The sequence below is a fragment of the Pristis pectinata genome, chromosome 15 (genome assembly GCF_009764475.1).
Source record: "Pristis pectinata isolate sPriPec2 chromosome 15, sPriPec2.1.pri, whole genome shotgun sequence".
NCBI classification, from domain to species: Eukaryota; Metazoa; Chordata; class Chondrichthyes; order Rhinopristiformes; family Pristidae; genus Pristis; species Pristis pectinata.
Window position 1 is genome coordinate 5,153,004 of NC_067419.1, and position 18,296 is coordinate 5,171,299.

The following is an 18,296-nucleotide window of genomic DNA, read 5'->3' on the forward strand; positions in this document are numbered from 1 at the left end:
GCAGATGCTGGAATCTAGATGAAAGACATAATGATGCCGGAGGAACTCAGCAGGCCAGGCAGCATCCGTGGAGAAACGCAGGTGGTCAACGTTTCGGGTCAGGTCCTGAAGAAGCGTCCCGACCAGAAACGTTGACCGCCTGCTTTTCTCCATGGATGCTGCCTGGCCTGCTGAGTTCCTCCAGCATCATCGTGTTTTTCACATTGGATGCTAATGTCCTGACCCCATAAGGTCATGGCTTGACCTTCTCATGGTTGGCAAACTCACTATCATTGAAAGGGCGGCCAAGAAAGACATCATCTCTTTGGAGTTACATGCAGATTCTCACTGGACTAGTTTTGGGATGTGCTGTATTTTAAATTCATCAACTCTCTGAACTGTGTGTCTGCAGTCTGCAGAGTTAAGGTGTCAAACAGCACAGAAACAGGCCATTCGGCCCACTGAGTCCATGCTGACTATCAACCAGCCAGTTACACCAAACCTGCACTAATCCCATTTCATTCTCCCCACATTCCAGTCGATTCCCCCCAGATTCTACCCCTCACCTGCCCACTTGGGGGAATTTACAGTGGTCAATTAACCTACCAACCCACAGGTCTTTGGGACGTGGGAGGAAACCGGAGCACCCGGAGGAAAACCACGCAGTCACAGGGAGAGCGGGCAAACTCCCTGCGGACAGCACCGGAGGTCAGGATCGAACCCGGGTCGATGAAGCTGTGAGGCAGCGACTCTTCCTGCTGTGCCACTGAGCTGCCCCCACGATGACCTCTGGTACTGAAGAACAACATACTTAAGGGTGGCAAAATGGCGCAGTTAGTAGAACTGCTGCCTCACCGCACCAGTTCTACCCTGAGCTCGGGCGCTGTGTGGAGTTTGCACGCACTCCCTATGAACACGGGTGCTTTGGTTTCCTTCCACGTCCCAAAGACGTGGACAGGTAGGTTAATCGGCCGCTATGAATTGTCCCCAGTGTGTGGGTGACTGGTAGAATCTGGTGGGGGGGTGGGGGCGAAGTTGATGGGAACATGGTGTCGGATCCGGTTATTTTCGAACCCACAGGTTCTTTCAGGAGTCCAGGAATGAGTTGAAAACAACTGCTTCACAAAGTTTTATTGGAAAAGTTTAAAGCAAAGAAACAGTCACTGATCACATGGCACCGGCTTTACTACCAGGAGATGAGCCGAGACAAAGGGAACTAAAGATGAGCTAGGGTCGGGGTGGGGTGGGGGGGTGGGGGGTGGTTGGGGTCGTGTGGAGGAGAGCAAGAGAGTGATTAACAAAAAACGACACCTTTTATACCTGAGATAAGAGGTACTCCGTAGCTAACAATAGTCCAATCAGGAAACCTATTAGATACCTGTGGCCAAACCAACCAATGAAAAAACCACATATTCACCTGAAGGACGAACCAATAAGCTAGGAAGCGGCCATTCCATGTGCAGCCACTTGAGGTGTATTAAACACTGTACATGTTAAAAAATGAACTAAAACAGTCAAATCCAACAGTGGGGATAATAAAGTGGGATTAGTGTAGGATTGGTGTAAATGGTTGGTTGATGGTCAGCACAGTCTCTGTGGGCCGAAGGGCCTATTTCCATGCTGTATCTCTCTCCCTCTATTAACTATGTGTCAGACCCAGCAATCGGGAGCTGGATCCAGGCAGACATTCCAGATGCAGGGTCTCGACCCGAAACGTCAACGGTCCATTTCCCTCCACGGATGCTGCCCGACCTGCTGAGTCCCTCCAACAACTTTGTTACTCCCTCTTTCCCTTGTCGAGCTAAAGGCAACTATCGTTGCCCAGGATCAGCAAGCTCAGCACCGATCTGGCCTTGTGCCTGTTCTGGAACAGGCGAGTGGAGGGAGAAGGGCTGGGGCTGGGGCGTCTCACCCGATTTGAAGTACTTGTGCTTTGCCTCCTTCCTGATGAGGCCCTCGTCTGCTGCCCAAGAGGCCGCTGTCCGGAGCAGAACCGCGAGTCGTTCCTCCACCTGGGACCAGGCGAGCACCTCCTTCTCGTGCCGCTCCCGGTTGCCCGGGCTCGTGTCACTGTAGTGCGGCAGGTGTGTGGTGACCGGCTGCAGGACGTAAACAGGAGGGACAGCATTCTCGTCCTTCCAGAACCAATCCTTCAGGAACAATTTACAGGAACCGGAATCTGAGGAGTGCTTCAACAGCAGCACCTCGAATTCCTTTTCTTCTATAACGCGAGGGATGGGTCGATAGCCGTAGCGACTGCCAACCAGAGCCTGCCAGTTCCAGAGGAGATAGTGATTATTCCAATGGCATTCATACATGATGTGCTCATAAGAAAATCAGTGTCATCGTCAAGAAGTGGGGAGGAAAACGAGAAATAAAAGAACAACTTACGATAAATGTTGGCCCCAGCGATACCCTCTGGCAGGACTCGATCTCTCTCAGGCACAGCTCTGTGCTCATGTGATCAGCTGTCAGTGTATTTGGGACTCCCCAACGCATGTCAACTACCTGAGGAAGTTAGGTGGATGAATAACTTGCCACGTATATCCCTGGGGTGGGGAGGGGGGGTGGGGTGGATCGATGATGGGATTGCCATCCACTCCCTCAAGAGCAGGTGGATATCTCAGATAATCTGAATTGTGACAGTGACCCAGCTCTAATGCACCCCATTCTTGGCTGGACGGAGGCACCTTGGGGTCCCATTGTGGAACCCCTCACTGACCGAGGTCAGGCTTTAATTAATGTCACCGGGCAGATTATTAATGTCCTTGAAAGTATTAATGAGGTCATCCCAGATTTTGACGATCCTTGGCATCTTCCTGGGACACAAGAAACCCAGTAGCTGAAAGGAGGATGGAATGGCGAGGCAAGGACCTTGAGGAGAAGGAAGGGTGCTTCCCTGCATGTCCCAGTCCTGGTCTCTTTCCCCAACCGCCAAGTTATCAAGTGACACCCCCATCCCATCAATGTTTGACCTCCTATCTCCATCTCCCATCCTTGACACCCAATTTTCCAATGTGAGACTCTTAGATAGACACATGAATGATAGAGAAATGGAGGGCTATGTGGGAGGGAAGGGTTAGATAGATCTTAGAGCAGGATAAAATGTCGGCACAACATTGTGGGCCGAGGGGCCGGTACTGTGCTGTAATGTTCTATGTTTGACTCACCTCCCAACTTAGTTCTTCATCACAACCCACTGCCTCCACTCCCATCCCCTCCCTGTCACACCCATCCACTGCCACACATCCACCATAACACTCCCTCCATATCACATCCCCCCATCCCTTGTTGCATGTTCTCCCTGTCATTTGTCACTTCCTGTTCTGCCCCTCAGCCCCCTTTACCTTTCCTGTCTCAGATCCATCCACCCAGTTGTTCTCCCTCCTCCTCTATCCTGGGAAGATTTACACTTTCCCTGGGAACAGTGCTTCTCTCTATCAATTGTCCCTGAGCTCACCTCGAAAACCAGGCCCAGTTTCTGGCAGAAAGCCTGCACCTCTGGATAGGCTTTGTCGAGGAGAGCGTCGCGTTCCATGCACATATCTGGAAAACACAGGAGTACTTGATCACAGTGGGAATTCTGATCCGGGTTAGCAGAGCAGGAAAGAGGAGGACCTCTGTAGAACGTACACTGAGCTCCAACTCAAAACCTCTGACCTTTGCCACCTTGCAGTTTCTGGGACTGACTTGATCCCGATATCTAGGAAAAGCCTACCCAATGAGGGAATGGGAATGAGCAGCATTGCTGATAATGGGTGATAGTCACAACTTCCTTCCCATTAACCCCATCAAAACAATGCTAAATGTTGTTAGTTTTCATGGATCTATGTTTGAAAGGCAATCTCCAGGCATATGCCCCCTACTCTACGGTTTGCCAAAAGAAACCTTTAAGTGACAAATTAAACTTAATAAAACCCTTTACTGGAGCAAAGGTTCGTCAGGTGAATATTCACTAACCAGGGGAGAGCTCCATTCCAAGTCAGTTGCTTGATGATGTTGGTATTGAAGGTGACAACCTGCAAGGTATTTTGTATTACTGAGGGGCATTGAGGGGCACTAGAATTGTCCCTTTAAGGGTGAGTGAACTCCCCTTCCTGGAGTCGACACATCCCGAGGTCAATTTGAGTTGAATTGGAAGTGGTGCATATCCTCGCTGAGTCCCTGCCCAGAACACACTACGCAAAAGATGCATTTCACTGTGTGTTTCGGTGTACATGTGACTAATAAATAAAATATCTAGAATACCGCAGGTGCTATGAATCTGAAATAAAACAGAAAATGCCAGAGGTGCTCAGGCAATGTCTGTGGGGTGAGAAACAGAGTTAATGATTTACATCTGATCAGATCTGGACTGCTACATCCAACATGTAACCTTGAGTTGGTGTGAAGTGTCACTGTATCTTTCTCCCATTCGCCCACCCAGTTACCGGTTATTACAACGAACATGGTGCTTTATTAAACAAGAGAACTTTGAGAGCCAGCAGCATTTCTACACAGGGAGGGAGGCCGCTTCAGAACCAGTAATGTCAACTGTTTCATTTCCAGGGGGATTGCAGTGTGTTTGTGGGACATCTGAAGCATTTATTCTCCAGGTCCTCACTTGAGGACTTTGTGGCATTGTGCCGTTCTCTCTCCTTGTGACCAACAAGATGCAACAGCATCTTAAACTTTGTGCTGATTTACCTGCCATAGTAAGAGAGTGCAAGTGCACTTTTTCCCCTTATGTTTATTTCACAACTTTCTTCCCATTAACCCCATCAAAATGACTGTTAAATGTTGTTAGTTTTCATGGCTCTGTGTCTGAAAGGCAATCTCCAGGCATATGGCCCCAGCTCTACGGTTTGCCAAAAGAAACCTTTGTTAAGTGACAAATTAAACTAAATAAAACCCTTTATTGGAGCAAAGATTTGTCAAGTGAATACTTGCTAACCAGGGGAGAGCTCCATTCCAAGTCAGACGCAGTGCCTGAATTTCATAGTTGCATCAACCATACCATATCTCAGTATAGTCACTCGTTCATTTACTGCAATACTGGTGAAGGCCAGTTACTCAAACCAATAAGGTGCTTTGTTGAACAAAAGAACTTACAGAGGGACGTGTACCACTTCCACTGTATGCTCACTGCATAGACAGACACCAGAGGCAGGCTGTCTCTGACACGAGCAGTGTTGCACTAAGTACACAGATAAAATTGGTAAATTCATTTATTATTGTCACAATGTACCAAGGTGCAGTGAAAAATCTTTGTTATCCATGCCATCCATACAGATCATTTCATTACAACAGTGCATTGAGGTAGTTCAGGGGAAAACAATAACAGAATGCAGAATAAAGTGTTACAGAGAAAATACAGGCAAACAGAAAGGTGTCAGGCCATCTTAGAGTCATAGAATTTTTGATTTAAAAGAGTAGAATGATTATAATAAAAGAGATGAATAGATCTGCAGAGAGCAGCGTGCAGCTAGTTGCCACGATCCGGCGCCATTGATCTCCGGTAATGTTAATTAAAGTTAAAGAAGACAAGCTGCTTGCCACTATTTTGAGTGAGGGTGGCTGCTTTAGATGCAGCAGCCATGGTTGATGTAAAGCTGAGGTGTCAGATGAGAAGTGCGTCCAACTCTCAGCTCAGATCATTACCGTAGGCCTCTTGACTCAAGACACCACCAGCATGATCTGTCCATTATCAGTAGCATCTAACAATCATGGACCAAAGTGTATGGTTCCTTCTAATCATCCTTTGCAATTGGTCATGCTCCACAATTCTTAAAGCGGTACCAACCAATGTGATTAATGCCACACGTGTTACCTGGAGAGCCCGTGGTGAGTGACAGTGCAGTGATGTCCTGTTAGAAGTAGGCTTGTGAGGACAATGGCCCAGATAGTAAAGGGGCTGCTTGGATATAGCTGGAGGAATGGACCGAAGGAGATAAGATTTCTTTATTAGTCACATGTACATCAAAACAGAGTGAAATGCATCTTTTGCATAGAGTGTTCTGGGGCGCTGCCCACAGCTGCAGTTTCTAATGCTTGGACATAATTCTGTTTTATTTTTACTCCTCACCACCATGCTCTCTCTCTCTCTGAGTTTACAAGAATCATTAAACCACACTTGTGCTTCCTTCCCAGGTATTTCCTGTCACTGTCTGTTGATTTTAAATACTGTACTGAATGCTACTAATAAATGTAAGTAACCTTGCTTGCAAGATGCCTCACTATCAGAGACGCAATTCGAACCCAACCTTGTCCCCACCTGACCCGTGGGTCCAGACCCGTGAGTGACTGGGGTGCGAAACAACAGAGCCAGCCAGCAGAAGCCACCCCCTAGCCTGGGTCCACACCTTGCCGAGGAAGGTGATGGAAAGGAGGGAGCCTGCCCCCCCTCCCCCATCCCCACAAGTGAAGCCACAGGTTGATTTGCATTCAGAGCTTAACTGGTGTAGACCTCAGCCCCAAATGGGGGGGTGGGTGATGGGTCTGTGGCCCACAGGGAGGTGGGACTGCTCCCCACCATAGCTACTGCCTCAATAACTCTTGTTAAGGCCCAGGCTGGGATAGAAGGTCCAACCCTCTTCTACTCTACTGGTCCAATGACTGCGGTAACAGTGCCCATCACTAACTCTCATGGTCTTATAACTGGCTGGGCAGGAAGGGCCCCTGGGTGAGAGGGGAGAGAGACAAGAGGCACAGGGTAGATTAGAGGTGGGAGAGAGGGAAGGGAGGTGGGGAAAGAGAGAGGGATGGAGTGGTGGTAGGAGGAAGGGAAGGAATGAGAGGAAGGAAGGCGGGAAATGGAGGGAGGAGGGAATGGGAAGGAAGTGGAGGAGGTAGGAGGAGGAGAGGGAAAGGGAGGATGGAGACGGAAAAAGACAAAGGGAAAGGGGAGAGGAAAAGGGATGGGGAGGGAAATACCTGGAGATTGAGCGGGATGGGGTGAGGGAGGGGAAGACATGGGGAGGAGACAGAGGGAGGGAACGGGGTAGGGGAAAGGGGTGAAGGAGGGGTTGGGGAGAGGGGAAAGTGAGAGGGGTGGGCAGAGGAGAGAATTGAACAGGGGGAGGGGAGGGAGGGAAGGGGCTGGGGAGGGAGGAGGAGGAAAAGGGGTGGAAAAGGAGGGAAAAGGGAGTGAAAGGAGTACAGAATGAGTGGGCTGGAAGTCGGCAAACGTTGTATCGGAGAAAATGTGATATTGTTCATTTTGGAAGGAAGAAAATATTATTTAAATGCAGAAAGTTGCAGAACAAAGAACTTGGGGATCTGAGAGCATGAAGCACAGAAAGCCAGCACACGTGCAGCAGGTCACAGGGAGGGTTGATAGAATATTGGCCCTTATTTCAAGGGGGGTTGGAGTATAAAAGCAGGGAAATCTTACTGCAATTGTACAGGTATAGGGTGATGGGCACAACTATGAGACCATATCTAGAGAACTGCGAATAGTTTCTGTCACCTATTTAAGGAAAGATACGATTTAATTGGAGGCAATTCAGAGAAGGTTTGCTAGGATGTTCCAGGTAGGGAGGGATTGTTTTATGGAGAAAGATTAAACAAGATGGAATTCTTAGAAGAATGTAGCTTAGAAGAATGAAGGGCGGCCTTAAGAAAACATAAGACGTCTAGGAGGCTGGGCAGGGTAACTGCTGAAGGTCTGGAAGGAGCAGGCATAGGAGGGGAAGGGGAGAGGGAGGAAGTGGGGGGTAGGGTGAGTGGGGGATGGAGAGAGGCAATAGATAGGGAAGGAAAGGGGAGGGATGGAGAGAGTGGGGAAGGGAGAGGGGATTAGGGGAGGGGAGCAGAGTGGAGGAATGGAGATGGAATTAGAGTCACAGAGCACGGAAACAGGCCCTTCGGCCCACCATGTCCATGTTGACCTTTTTGCCCATCCACACTAAGCCCATGTGCCTGCATTAGGTCCATATCCTTCTGTGCCTTGCCTAATTAAGCGTCTTTCTAAGTGCCTCTTAAACATGAGGCCAACACCTGCCAGTGAGTTCTGGATATCAACCATTCTTTATGCAATAAAACTCACCCCTCAGACCGCCTTTTAAACCTCCTTCCTCTCACAAACGTATTCTCTCTAACTTTTGACAACCCTAATATGCGAAAAAGATTTTGAACCTCTACCCTATCCATGCCACATAATCTTATACACCTACATCCGGTCACCACTCAGCCTCCTGCACTGGAGGGAAAACAGAGCCAGCCTATCCAATAACTATAAAGTCCTCCAATCCGGGAATCTCCTCTGCACTCTCTCCAGCGCAACCGCTTCCAGTAGAAAGACAAAAGGGAGGGAGCATGGAAAGGGAGAGGGAAAGAGGGAGAAAGGGATAGGTAGTGAGGAAGGGGCCAGGTAGAGAGAGAGAGGTAGAGGGGATCGGGGAAGGGGGGAGGTAGAGAGGGGAGGTAGAGGTAGGGGAAGGTAGAGTGGAATGAGGAGGGAGAGAGGCTGCAAGAGTATAGGCCTTCCTAATTGGCCAGGAAGAAGCCCCAGGGTTAGAGGGGTGGAGAGTCAGAGTCAGAGTCATACAGCCCTTCGGCCCAACTCGTCCATGCCGCCCAAGTACTACAAGTCGCCATACATGTTTACTACTTCTAGTTCTAGTCAACACCTTACAGGAAGGATGGAGAGGGTGCAGATGAGATTTACAAGGACTGGAAAACTGTAGCTATGAGCAAGGATCGGAAAAGGTGATGCGGAAGCTGAAGAGACGTTTAATGATGCTTGAGTATTGGTCCCTACCTAGGGCCAAATGACTGATCCTTCCTTGCCTGTTTGCTTGTGCTGCTTCTGTATTGCCATTGGAGCTTACCAGGTTTGTGTTGTCAGAAGATATGGATACATTGCACTTGTTTTTCTCTAAACTATTGATGCCATCTTTCAGACAGTGAGTTCCTGACCCCACCTCTGTGGGTGGGGAAAAGCTCTTCATTTCTCCTAATCCTGCCAAAAACTTCAAATCCATGAGTGGAAGAGTGTCCCGGCACTGCCTCCACGCCCCACAGCGGGCAGTAGCCCCACTCAGCTTCAGCCAACAAGGACAGGAGGCACGAGCGGTGTGTACCGAACCTGTGAAGGTGGAGCTGATGAACACTCGGACCGTGTTGGACTTGTCCACTGGAAGGTTGACAGGCTTCCCTTGGAGCAGAGCCTGCCGATGATCCGCACTCAACATCCTGACAGGAGGCCAGCCAGACTGCGCGCCTCAGCTGCTCCCCGGACTGCCTCGCTTCCTGTTTCCAACGCCGACTGTGAGCAGGACTTTAAGGACGGCCTTTGCAGAAGGCCTGGGACAGGAGAACCTCAGGCCTGGCCCCTGGCCTCTCCATCGCTCAACGCCGTCTCGTCCTTGGCCACTCTCTTCACTTCTCCCTCGCCCTCTCCTTTATCCACACCCCGTCCCTGCACCAGCTGACTGCAGTCTGTGTGCAACCTAGAACCGGGGAAGTTATCGCCTTGACAACCAATGCTCATTCACGTCTGAGCCGGTCTCAGGTGACACTCGGGAATCTGACCTGAACAATGAGCAGGATTCTGCCTGCTCTGGGAGCTCCATAGTTCCTTGTTTAATTATAGGGTGAGGGCAGCCAATATCGACACGTGTGGTGACCACTGCTGCACCATCCACCGCACCGAGTGCTTCATGCACAGCTCACGTTCGTGCCCACACCAGAAGCTGCCAAACACTGCCCCTCTCTTACCTTTCCTTTTTAGTTTATACTAAAATGCTGGAAATGCTCAGCAGACCGGGCAGCATCTGTGGAGAGTGAAGCAGTTAACATTTCATATGAGGAACCCTTCCCTGACACCCCTTGTATCCCAAAATAGCAATGCTATCAGGCCAGTTGTTCCCTCATCAGTCACATTCCCACTCTCCTTATTTCCCCGTGGCCTTACAAGTTGTTCTCTCTCTCAAGCCCTTCTGATTTTTTTTTGCCACTTACCTACACCAAGGAGCAATTTACATCAGCCAATGAACCTACCAGCATGCCTTTGGGATGTGGGAGGAAATCAGAAGATCCAGAGGAAGCCCAAGTGATCACAGGGAGAACGTGCAAACTCCACACGGGCAACACTGGAGGTCAGGGTTGAACCCGGGTCACTGGAGCTGTGCAGCGGTGGCTCTACCCCACGCAGCACAAATTTAAGGCACAGATTTCCTCCCAGTTAAGGTGACTTTTGGACTAGCTCGGGCTGATACACCAACAGTGTACAGTCCTGCATTGAACATGGAACAGTACAGCACAGGAACAGGTCCTTCAGCCCACTATGTTGCACATCCCTCCATTCTCTGCATATTTACGTGCCTGTCTAAGAGCCTCTTAAATGCCTCTATCACTTCACCACCACCCCTGGCAACGCATTCCAGGCACCCACCACTCTCTGTGCTGAACACCTGCCCCACACATTTCCTTTGAACTTACGCCCTCTTACCTTAAATGCATGCCCTCTAGTATTAGACATTTCGACCCTGGGAAAAAGATACCAGCTATCTACTCTATCTATGCCTCTCATAATTTCACCAACTTCTATCAGGTCTCCCCTCAGTCTCCACCACTCCAGAGAAAACAACCGTAGTTTGTCCAACCAATCCTGATAGCACATACCCTCTCCAAAGCCGCCACATCCTTCCTATAATGGGGCGACCAGAATTGAATGCAATACTCCAGATGCAAGCTAACCAGGGTCTTATAAAGCTGCCACACAAATTCCTGACTCTTGAGCTCAATGCCTCGACTAATAAAGGCGACATGCCATATGCCTTCTTTACCACCCTATCAATTTGTGCAGCCACTTTCAGGGAGCTGTGGACTTGGACCCCAAAATCCATCTGTACATCAACACTGTTGAGCGTCCTGCCATTAACTGTGTAATTTCCCTTTATATTTGATCTCCCGAAGTGCAATACCTCACATTTGCCCAGATTAAACTCTATCTGCCATTTCTCACCCACATCTGTAAATGATCTATGTCCCACTGTACCCTTTGGCAATATTCTACACTATCCACAACACCACCAATCTTTGTGTCATGTGCAAACCTACTAACCCTCCCATCCACGTTTTTATCCAAGTGATTTATACATATCACAAACAACAGAGGTCCCAGTACGGATCCCTGCAGAACACCACTAGTCACAGACCTCCAGCCAGAATAAGACCCATGGACCACCACCCTCTGCCTTCTATGGGCAAGGCAGTTCTGAATCCAAACGGCCAAGTCACCATGGATCCCATGCATCTTAATCTTCTGCGTGAGGTTATCACGAGGGACCTCGTCGAATGCCTTTCTAAAATCCACGTAGATAACATCCACAGCTCTGCCTTCATCACCTCCTCCAAAATCTCAATCAAGTTAGTAAGATGTGACTTGCCCTGCACAAAGCCGTGCTGACTGTCCCTAATCAGGCCATGTTTTTCCAAATGCTCATAAATCCTAATGTCCGTAGGGGAACGCTGCCGGCTGGCACATTCCAGGCTGCAGGAGTACGTGCTGAGGGACGCACTGAAGCTGGGTGCAGCCAGCGTGAGGGCTCGGTGGGGAAGGACGACAGTTTAGGGTTCTTCTGCCACAGGAGAGGGAGGGGCGTGGTCTGGGGAGGAAGCACCTTAAATGTTGTAAATATGGGATTGCGGTATCACCCCAGGGAGCCACACATGTGGCATCGGTGCTGTGTTTTTTTATATATATCAAAAGGTAACACTAAGAACAGAACTGTACACGAAAGTAAAGGTTTGAACTGTTTTATTATTGTATATAGTTTCTTTTATGAATAAAGTTTATTTTGTAAAAAAAAATTTCTCCAATAGCTTCCCTACCATTGATTTGAGACTCATGGTCTATAATTGAGAGAGGGCGTGAATAGTATAATTGTCCACTCCTCCCTCATTTTTTCCTGTGCAAATATTCACACAAATGAATACATCTGGGGAGGACGGCTCTCCTATTGGCTCTGTGAGAGTGTCTAATGATTAGCTGTGTTACTGAGCAACAAGTGCAACATCATATGTCAAACAGAAAGGTATTATTCACTCTCGAAGACAGAATATGGTTTCACATTAAGGGCACTGAATTCATGAAGAACATTTGTGAAACGTTTTAAAAGCTGTGACACAAGTGAAATCAAAGCACAAGGTTGAATGTGAAGTCATGTAAAAAAATGTCAAGCCTTGTCGGAACCCAACCCACACTCCAAAAAAGTATGCACTGCTTTTGCAGTGTTACCTTTCTATTATTTAAACCTTTATTTGTCCTATAATGAGTTTAATCTGCTCTAATTGTAGTCCTTTCACCTCCAAATACCACCTGTAAGTATATTGTTGCTGTGTTTTCCTCTGAATCTGGATACCTTTAACAAAGCCTGACAATCATCTTTCTACACTACAACTGAGTCAGGGGGAGGATCCCACTCCTTGCTGGAGAGATCTAGTGATACCCCCAGTGTGTGCCCAAAAGTGCAATAAGGAGGGAAGATAGAGGCCAGGAATCGAGCAGTGCTTTGTGATTGAACTCTGTTGTTGAGCATAAATTGTGCTACCTAGCCATGACCTGCCTTGCAGCTGCAGTATTTGTCTGACTTGTCCAGCCGCTGCAATGTTAATGGTGGGGACTGGGTGACGAAGGTGCCATTGAATGTCTAGGGTACAGGATTAGACTCTCTTGTTGAAGGCAGTCATTTCCTAGCACTTTTGTGACACAAACATTACTTGCTACTTATTAGTCCTTGCCTGATGTTGTCTAGATCTTGTTGCATACAAGCATTGGCTGGTAGAGTTACTGGGGAGTTGTGAATGGAATTGAACATTGGGCAATCACCCATGAACTTCTAACCTTATGATGGAAGGTGCCTGGAACACTGCCCTGAGGAAATCCTGAGGTGACATCCAGAAGCTGGGGTGATTGACCTCCACCTCAGCCTCAAACATCTTCCTTTGTGCAAGGTATGACTCCAGCCAGAGGAGTGTCTTCCCCTTGGTGATCATTGACATGATACCACAATCAGGCAAATGTTGCCTCAATGTCAAGGGCAGTCACTGTCACTGCATCTCTGGAAAGAAGCTCTTTGGTCCATGTGACTGAGTGGTCCTGACAAAACCCAAACTGGGCATTGGTGAGCAGGTTACTGGTGATTAAGTGCCACTTGACAACACAGTTGACTATACCTTCCATATATTGATCAAGAATAGATTGGGCGGTAATTCGCTGGATTAGATTTGTTTTGCTTTTTTGCGAATAGGACAGACCAAAGCAATTATCCACATTGTTGGGCAGATTCCAGTGTCGTAACTGGACTGGAGTAGCTTAGCTAGATGCGCAGCTAGTTCTGGAGAACAAGTCTTCTGTACTACAACCGGGATGCTGCTTGGTCCCATAGCCTTTGCAGCAGCCAGTGCTCTCGGCTATTTCTTGGTATCAAGTGAAGTGAATAGAGTTAGCTGGAGACCGGTTTCTGTGATGGTGGGGATCTCAGGAGGAATCATCCAGTGGTTCATCCAGTCGGCTCCTCTGCCTGAATATGATTGCAAACATTTCGACCTCCTGTTTAGCACTCACATACTGAGCTCTGCCAGAACTGAGGATGTTCTTGGAGCATTCTTCCCCATTAGCTGTTTAGCAGTCCACCAGCATTCACAATCACATGCTATAAAACCACAGAGCTTAGATCCGACCCATTAGCCAAGATCACTTGGCTCTATCACATGCTGTCTTTGCTGTTTAGCGCACATCTAGTCCTGAGTTGCAGCTTCACTTAGCTGTCACCTCATCACTTTTATCTCTGCCCAGTTCTGCTCCCAGCACATCTCTCTGCACTTCTCACTGAACCAGGGTTGACCCCGTTGTTTGACAGTAGTAACAGTCACTAAGTTCATTCGAAACAGGGATGAATAGATTTATGTCCATTAAAGGGAATGGCACTGGAAAATGGGGCTGAGGGAGAAGATTAACCATGATCTTGATTATGGCACAGCAGACTCGAAGGGCTGGATGACCTATTTCTGGTGTCCTTGTTCAGCCAGGAGATTTACACTACGTATCATTGAATATAAATTATAGGGAAGGCCATTTAACTGTCTCGTCCACATGGAGGGGGTCAAGATTCTTGATTATATTAACTTCCACCCCACGACTCACGAACAAATAAATGGCTTCATGCTACTAAAGTCTCAACCCAAAGCGTCAACTATCCCTTTGTCTCCACAGATGCTGTATGACTCGCTGAGTTCCTCCAGCAGCTTGTTGTTTGTTCCAGATTCCAGCATCTGTAGTCTCCTGTGTCTCTATTGTCACATAAAAGTTGGTTGATGGGACCGATACCTATCACCTCAGGTTTATTGACACTCCAAACTGTTCAACCAGCAGCATTTATGACAGCATATACCACCCTGGATCAAATGCAGACATTACTGTTATCTTTATTACTTGAAATCTTACCAAGAGTCTGAGACATAGTTTGGAAATCCAACTTCAACAAATCACATCTGGCCTCTTTTATCTCAGTGAGGCAAATTTTTGATGTCAATAATCTTACCTCCCATGTGGCTGCCCAAGACCCACGATACGTTAATGTGCCTAAAGTGAATACATCTTCAAAGGCCACGTAAGAAAAAGTAGTTCAAAAGGTTACAATAGATTTGAAATGCAGAATAAAATAAAAAATACTGCAGCATACAGAAAGCTGTGGTTTAACAGATAAGTCTAGTTGTGGACATATATTCTTCCAATTATCCTTTTTAATTGTATCTATTCCAAGGAGAATTATCATCTGGATATTTATTATTAGTTCCCCTTAGTCCTTTTGAATATCCTCTAAACACTGCTAACTGGTGCTGTTACTGAAGCAATTGGGTTAGGCAGTTTCTCAATAGCAGGTGTGTCAGTACTTTGAAAATTTAAAACGCTGCTTCTCTTCTCTGTTCCATTTCGCAGTGTGCTGATGTCACATAACACTGCTGAACCTGAGACCACTTTGCTACAAATCCTGTGCATTTCTAGATGCCGGTTAACTGACATCTTACAAGCATATTTTCACGCACATGTGCACGCGCGCACACACACACACGTGCACACATACATGACAGGGCGCATGTTGTCCTTCAGTTTCTATGAGAGACTCAGAGAATTTGCTTATCTCAACTCATTGGTCTTAATATGTCAGGCTGTCAAATGCATTTCTCTTAAAAATAAGTTTTCAAAGGCAATGCCATAGCTCTCCCAAGAGAAAATTGTTGATTACCAATTCTTAATTACACCTTCCTATAAAATGTGTACACCCACACAACTTTCAACAAGCCAGAAGTTGCACCTAGATTTTATTTAGAGTGATTTTCCAGCTATTTTAAACAATCCGCATTTACACTGTAAATACCTTTTCAGGAGCTCAGGAAGAACATAGAACAATTACAGCACAATTCAGGCATTTCGGCCCATAAAGCTGTGCCAAACATGTCCCTACCCTAGAAATTACTAGGCTTACCCATAGCCCTCTTATTTTACTCAGCTCCATATACCTACCTAACAGTCTCTTGAAAGACCCTATCGTATCAGCCTCCACCACGCACTCACCACTCTCTGAGTAAAAAACTTACCCCTGACATCTCCTCTATATCTACTCCCCAGCACCTTAAACCTATGCCCTCTGGTGGCCACCAATTCAGCCCTGGGGAAAAGCCTCTGACTATCTACCCTATCAATACCTCTCATCACCTTATACACCTCAATCAGGTCCCCCCTCATCCTCCGTCTCTCCAAGGAGAAAAGGCCGAGTTCCCTCAACCTGCTTTCATAAGGCATGCTCCGCATTCCAGGCAGCATCCTAGTAAATCTCCTCTGCACCCTCTCTATGGCTTCCACATCCTTCCTGTAGTGAGGCGACCAGAGCTGAGCACAGTACTCCAAGTGGGGGCTGACCAGGGACCCCTGGAGTTCCGTATTTTACTACATATGTACTAAACAATGATCAGAGACCTCTCTTTAATCAGTTTCAAAGTTACCTCATGTGAAAGAATGCATGCAACCAGGTTTTCTCAGTCTCTACACAAACTTTGATCACTTTTCATTCCAAAATCCCACTGGTGCATCAGATTTTGATCAGACCTCCTTGTCAAGCGCTGCTCCTTACAATATCAGCCTCTCTTAACTTTCACCCTGTCACTGACATAACCTTTGGTTCTCTCTCCCCCTCCTGTTCCCACCTGCTATTTAAACTTGTTTTTTTTTCTATAACTTTTCTAAATTCTGTTGAAAGGTCATCGACTTGAAACCTTAATTCTGTTTCTGCTCTCATAGAGGCTGATCGACCAGCCAGATATTTCCAGTATTTCCTGTATTACACCTTCATCTTGTGACCTCTGGTTACTAACCCTTATGCCAGTTGGTAGTTTCTACTAATCTAAATAAACTCCTAACATCTCTATTCAAATGACAAAGCGGCTACATCACAAATTTGTAACAAGTGCTCCTGGACACTGTGGCGTTGCTACTAGAGATGCTGCCTCACAGATCCAGTGACCTGGTTTCAATCCTGACCTCAGTTGCTGTGTGTGTGCAGTTTGGATGTATGGGTTCCCCCCCGGGTGCTCGGGTTTCACCCCACATCCCAAGTCCACGCAGGATGGTAGGTTGATTGGCCGCTGTAAATTGTCCATAGTGTGCAGGTGAGTGGGGGAAATGGGAATGTGGGGGAGAATAAAACAAGCTTGATGGTTGGCAGACTCGGTGGGCTGAAGGGCCTGTTTCTGTGCTGTATGACTCTGTGACATTGTTGCTCAGTAGAAAATGACTGCAGGGGCTACCCATGAATGCTGTAGTTGCAGAGTCACAGAATTATCCCTGTGTATAAAGCAGTCGTCTGGAATTTCCCCACCAACTGCGGTAAATGGACCATGCAAGTTTCTACAAAACACCCAGAGTTTAACAACAGATGAGTAAACGTTGGGTGAATTCACACAAAGATTAATTATGAAGCTGGAAATGACACTGACTCTGGCAGCTTCTACTGACGCAGAGTTTATCTCAAATATTTGAGTGTGACACAGGAAGTAAGGTGAAGAGGAACCCGAAATAAGGTAAAACAGAATAGTAAGATATGTTACCGATACGGGAATAAAAAAAGGAAATTTAGCGAGGGAATAGGGCCAATAAGGAAAAGACAAGAGATTACCACAGGCAACAAAAGAGAGATGGCAGAAATATCAAATCCTTATTTTGCTTTACAGGGAGCTAGAACTAGTGCACACGACATTTGATGATGACATGAGAAAGGTTCATTTAAAATAGAAAAAGGCCATATATTCTGTCATTAAGAGGATATAAAAAATGGAAATATAACAGTCCTGGCATTTCACAAGTTGATGTTCACTTTCAGTAAGGTTCAACATTTGGTGAAAGTTTCAAACTGTGCCCATTAAAATTCAGCAGTGAAGTTCAATGGACCACACTGGAGGTGAGGCTCCAGACGTAAAACTCTGTGGGAGGGGCAGTACTGAGGGAGCTCCACACTGTGGGAGGGGCAGTACTGAGGGAGCTCCACACTGTGGGAGGGGCAGTACTGAGGGAGCTCCACACTGTGGGAGGGGCAGTACTGAGGGAGCTCCACACTGTGGGAGGGACAGTACTGAGGGAGCTCCACACTGTGGGAGGGACAGTACTGAGGGAGCTCCACACTGTGGGAGGGGCAGTACTGAGGGAGCTCCACACTGTGGGAGGGACGGTACTGAGGGAGCTCCACACTGTGGGAGGGGCGGTACTGAGGGAGCTCCACACTGTGGAAGGGACAGTACTGAGGGAGCTCCACACTGTGGGAGGGACAGTACTGAGGGAGCTCCACACTGTGGGAGGGGCAGTACTGAGGGAGCTCCACACTGTGGGAGGGACGGTACTGAGGGAGCTCCACACTGCAGGGAGGGGCAGTACTGAGGGAGCTCCACACTGTGGGAGGGGCAGTACTGAGGGAGCTCCACACTGTGGGAGGGGCAGTACAGAGGGAGATCCACACTGCAGGGAGGGGCAGTAGTAAGGGAGCTCCACACTGTGGGAGGGGCAGTACAGAGGGAGATCCACACTGCAGGAGGGGCGGTACTGAGGAATCTCCACATCATGGGAGGGGCAGTACTGAGAGTGCACTGCATTGTAGGATGGGGGGGACCTTTACACTATTATCCCTCCTGAGTGGATGATGAATATTAGGGGAATTTAATGCTGGACAACATTCATACAAGACCATTACCACCTCAATCCGATCAACAAAGCTACTTGTGGCATCTTGCTGTGCACAAAGATTCATTGGGAGAAGATGTATGGCCAGGGATCTGATAGGTGG

The 18,296-nt window shown here is 47.7% G+C and overlaps 1 protein-coding gene across 1 annotated transcript in view; it reads right to left on the reverse strand.

Annotated features, from left to right (window-relative positions):
- The window catches only part of nwd1 (NACHT and WD repeat domain containing 1), a 57,169-nt gene extending 48,017 nt beyond the window's left edge, over positions 1-9,152 (reverse strand). The window contains exons 1-4 of the mRNA XM_052030667.1: positions 9,047-9,152; positions 3,440-3,525; positions 2,371-2,487; positions 1,892-2,249 (exon numbers count right to left, since the gene is read on the reverse strand). Coding sequence (XP_051886627.1) covers positions 1,892-2,249; positions 2,371-2,487; positions 3,440-3,525; positions 9,047-9,152 — 667 coding nt within the window. The remainder of the gene's footprint in view (positions 1-1,891; positions 2,250-2,370; positions 2,488-3,439; positions 3,526-9,046) is intronic.
- Positions 9,153-18,296: the final 9,144 nt, after the last annotated feature.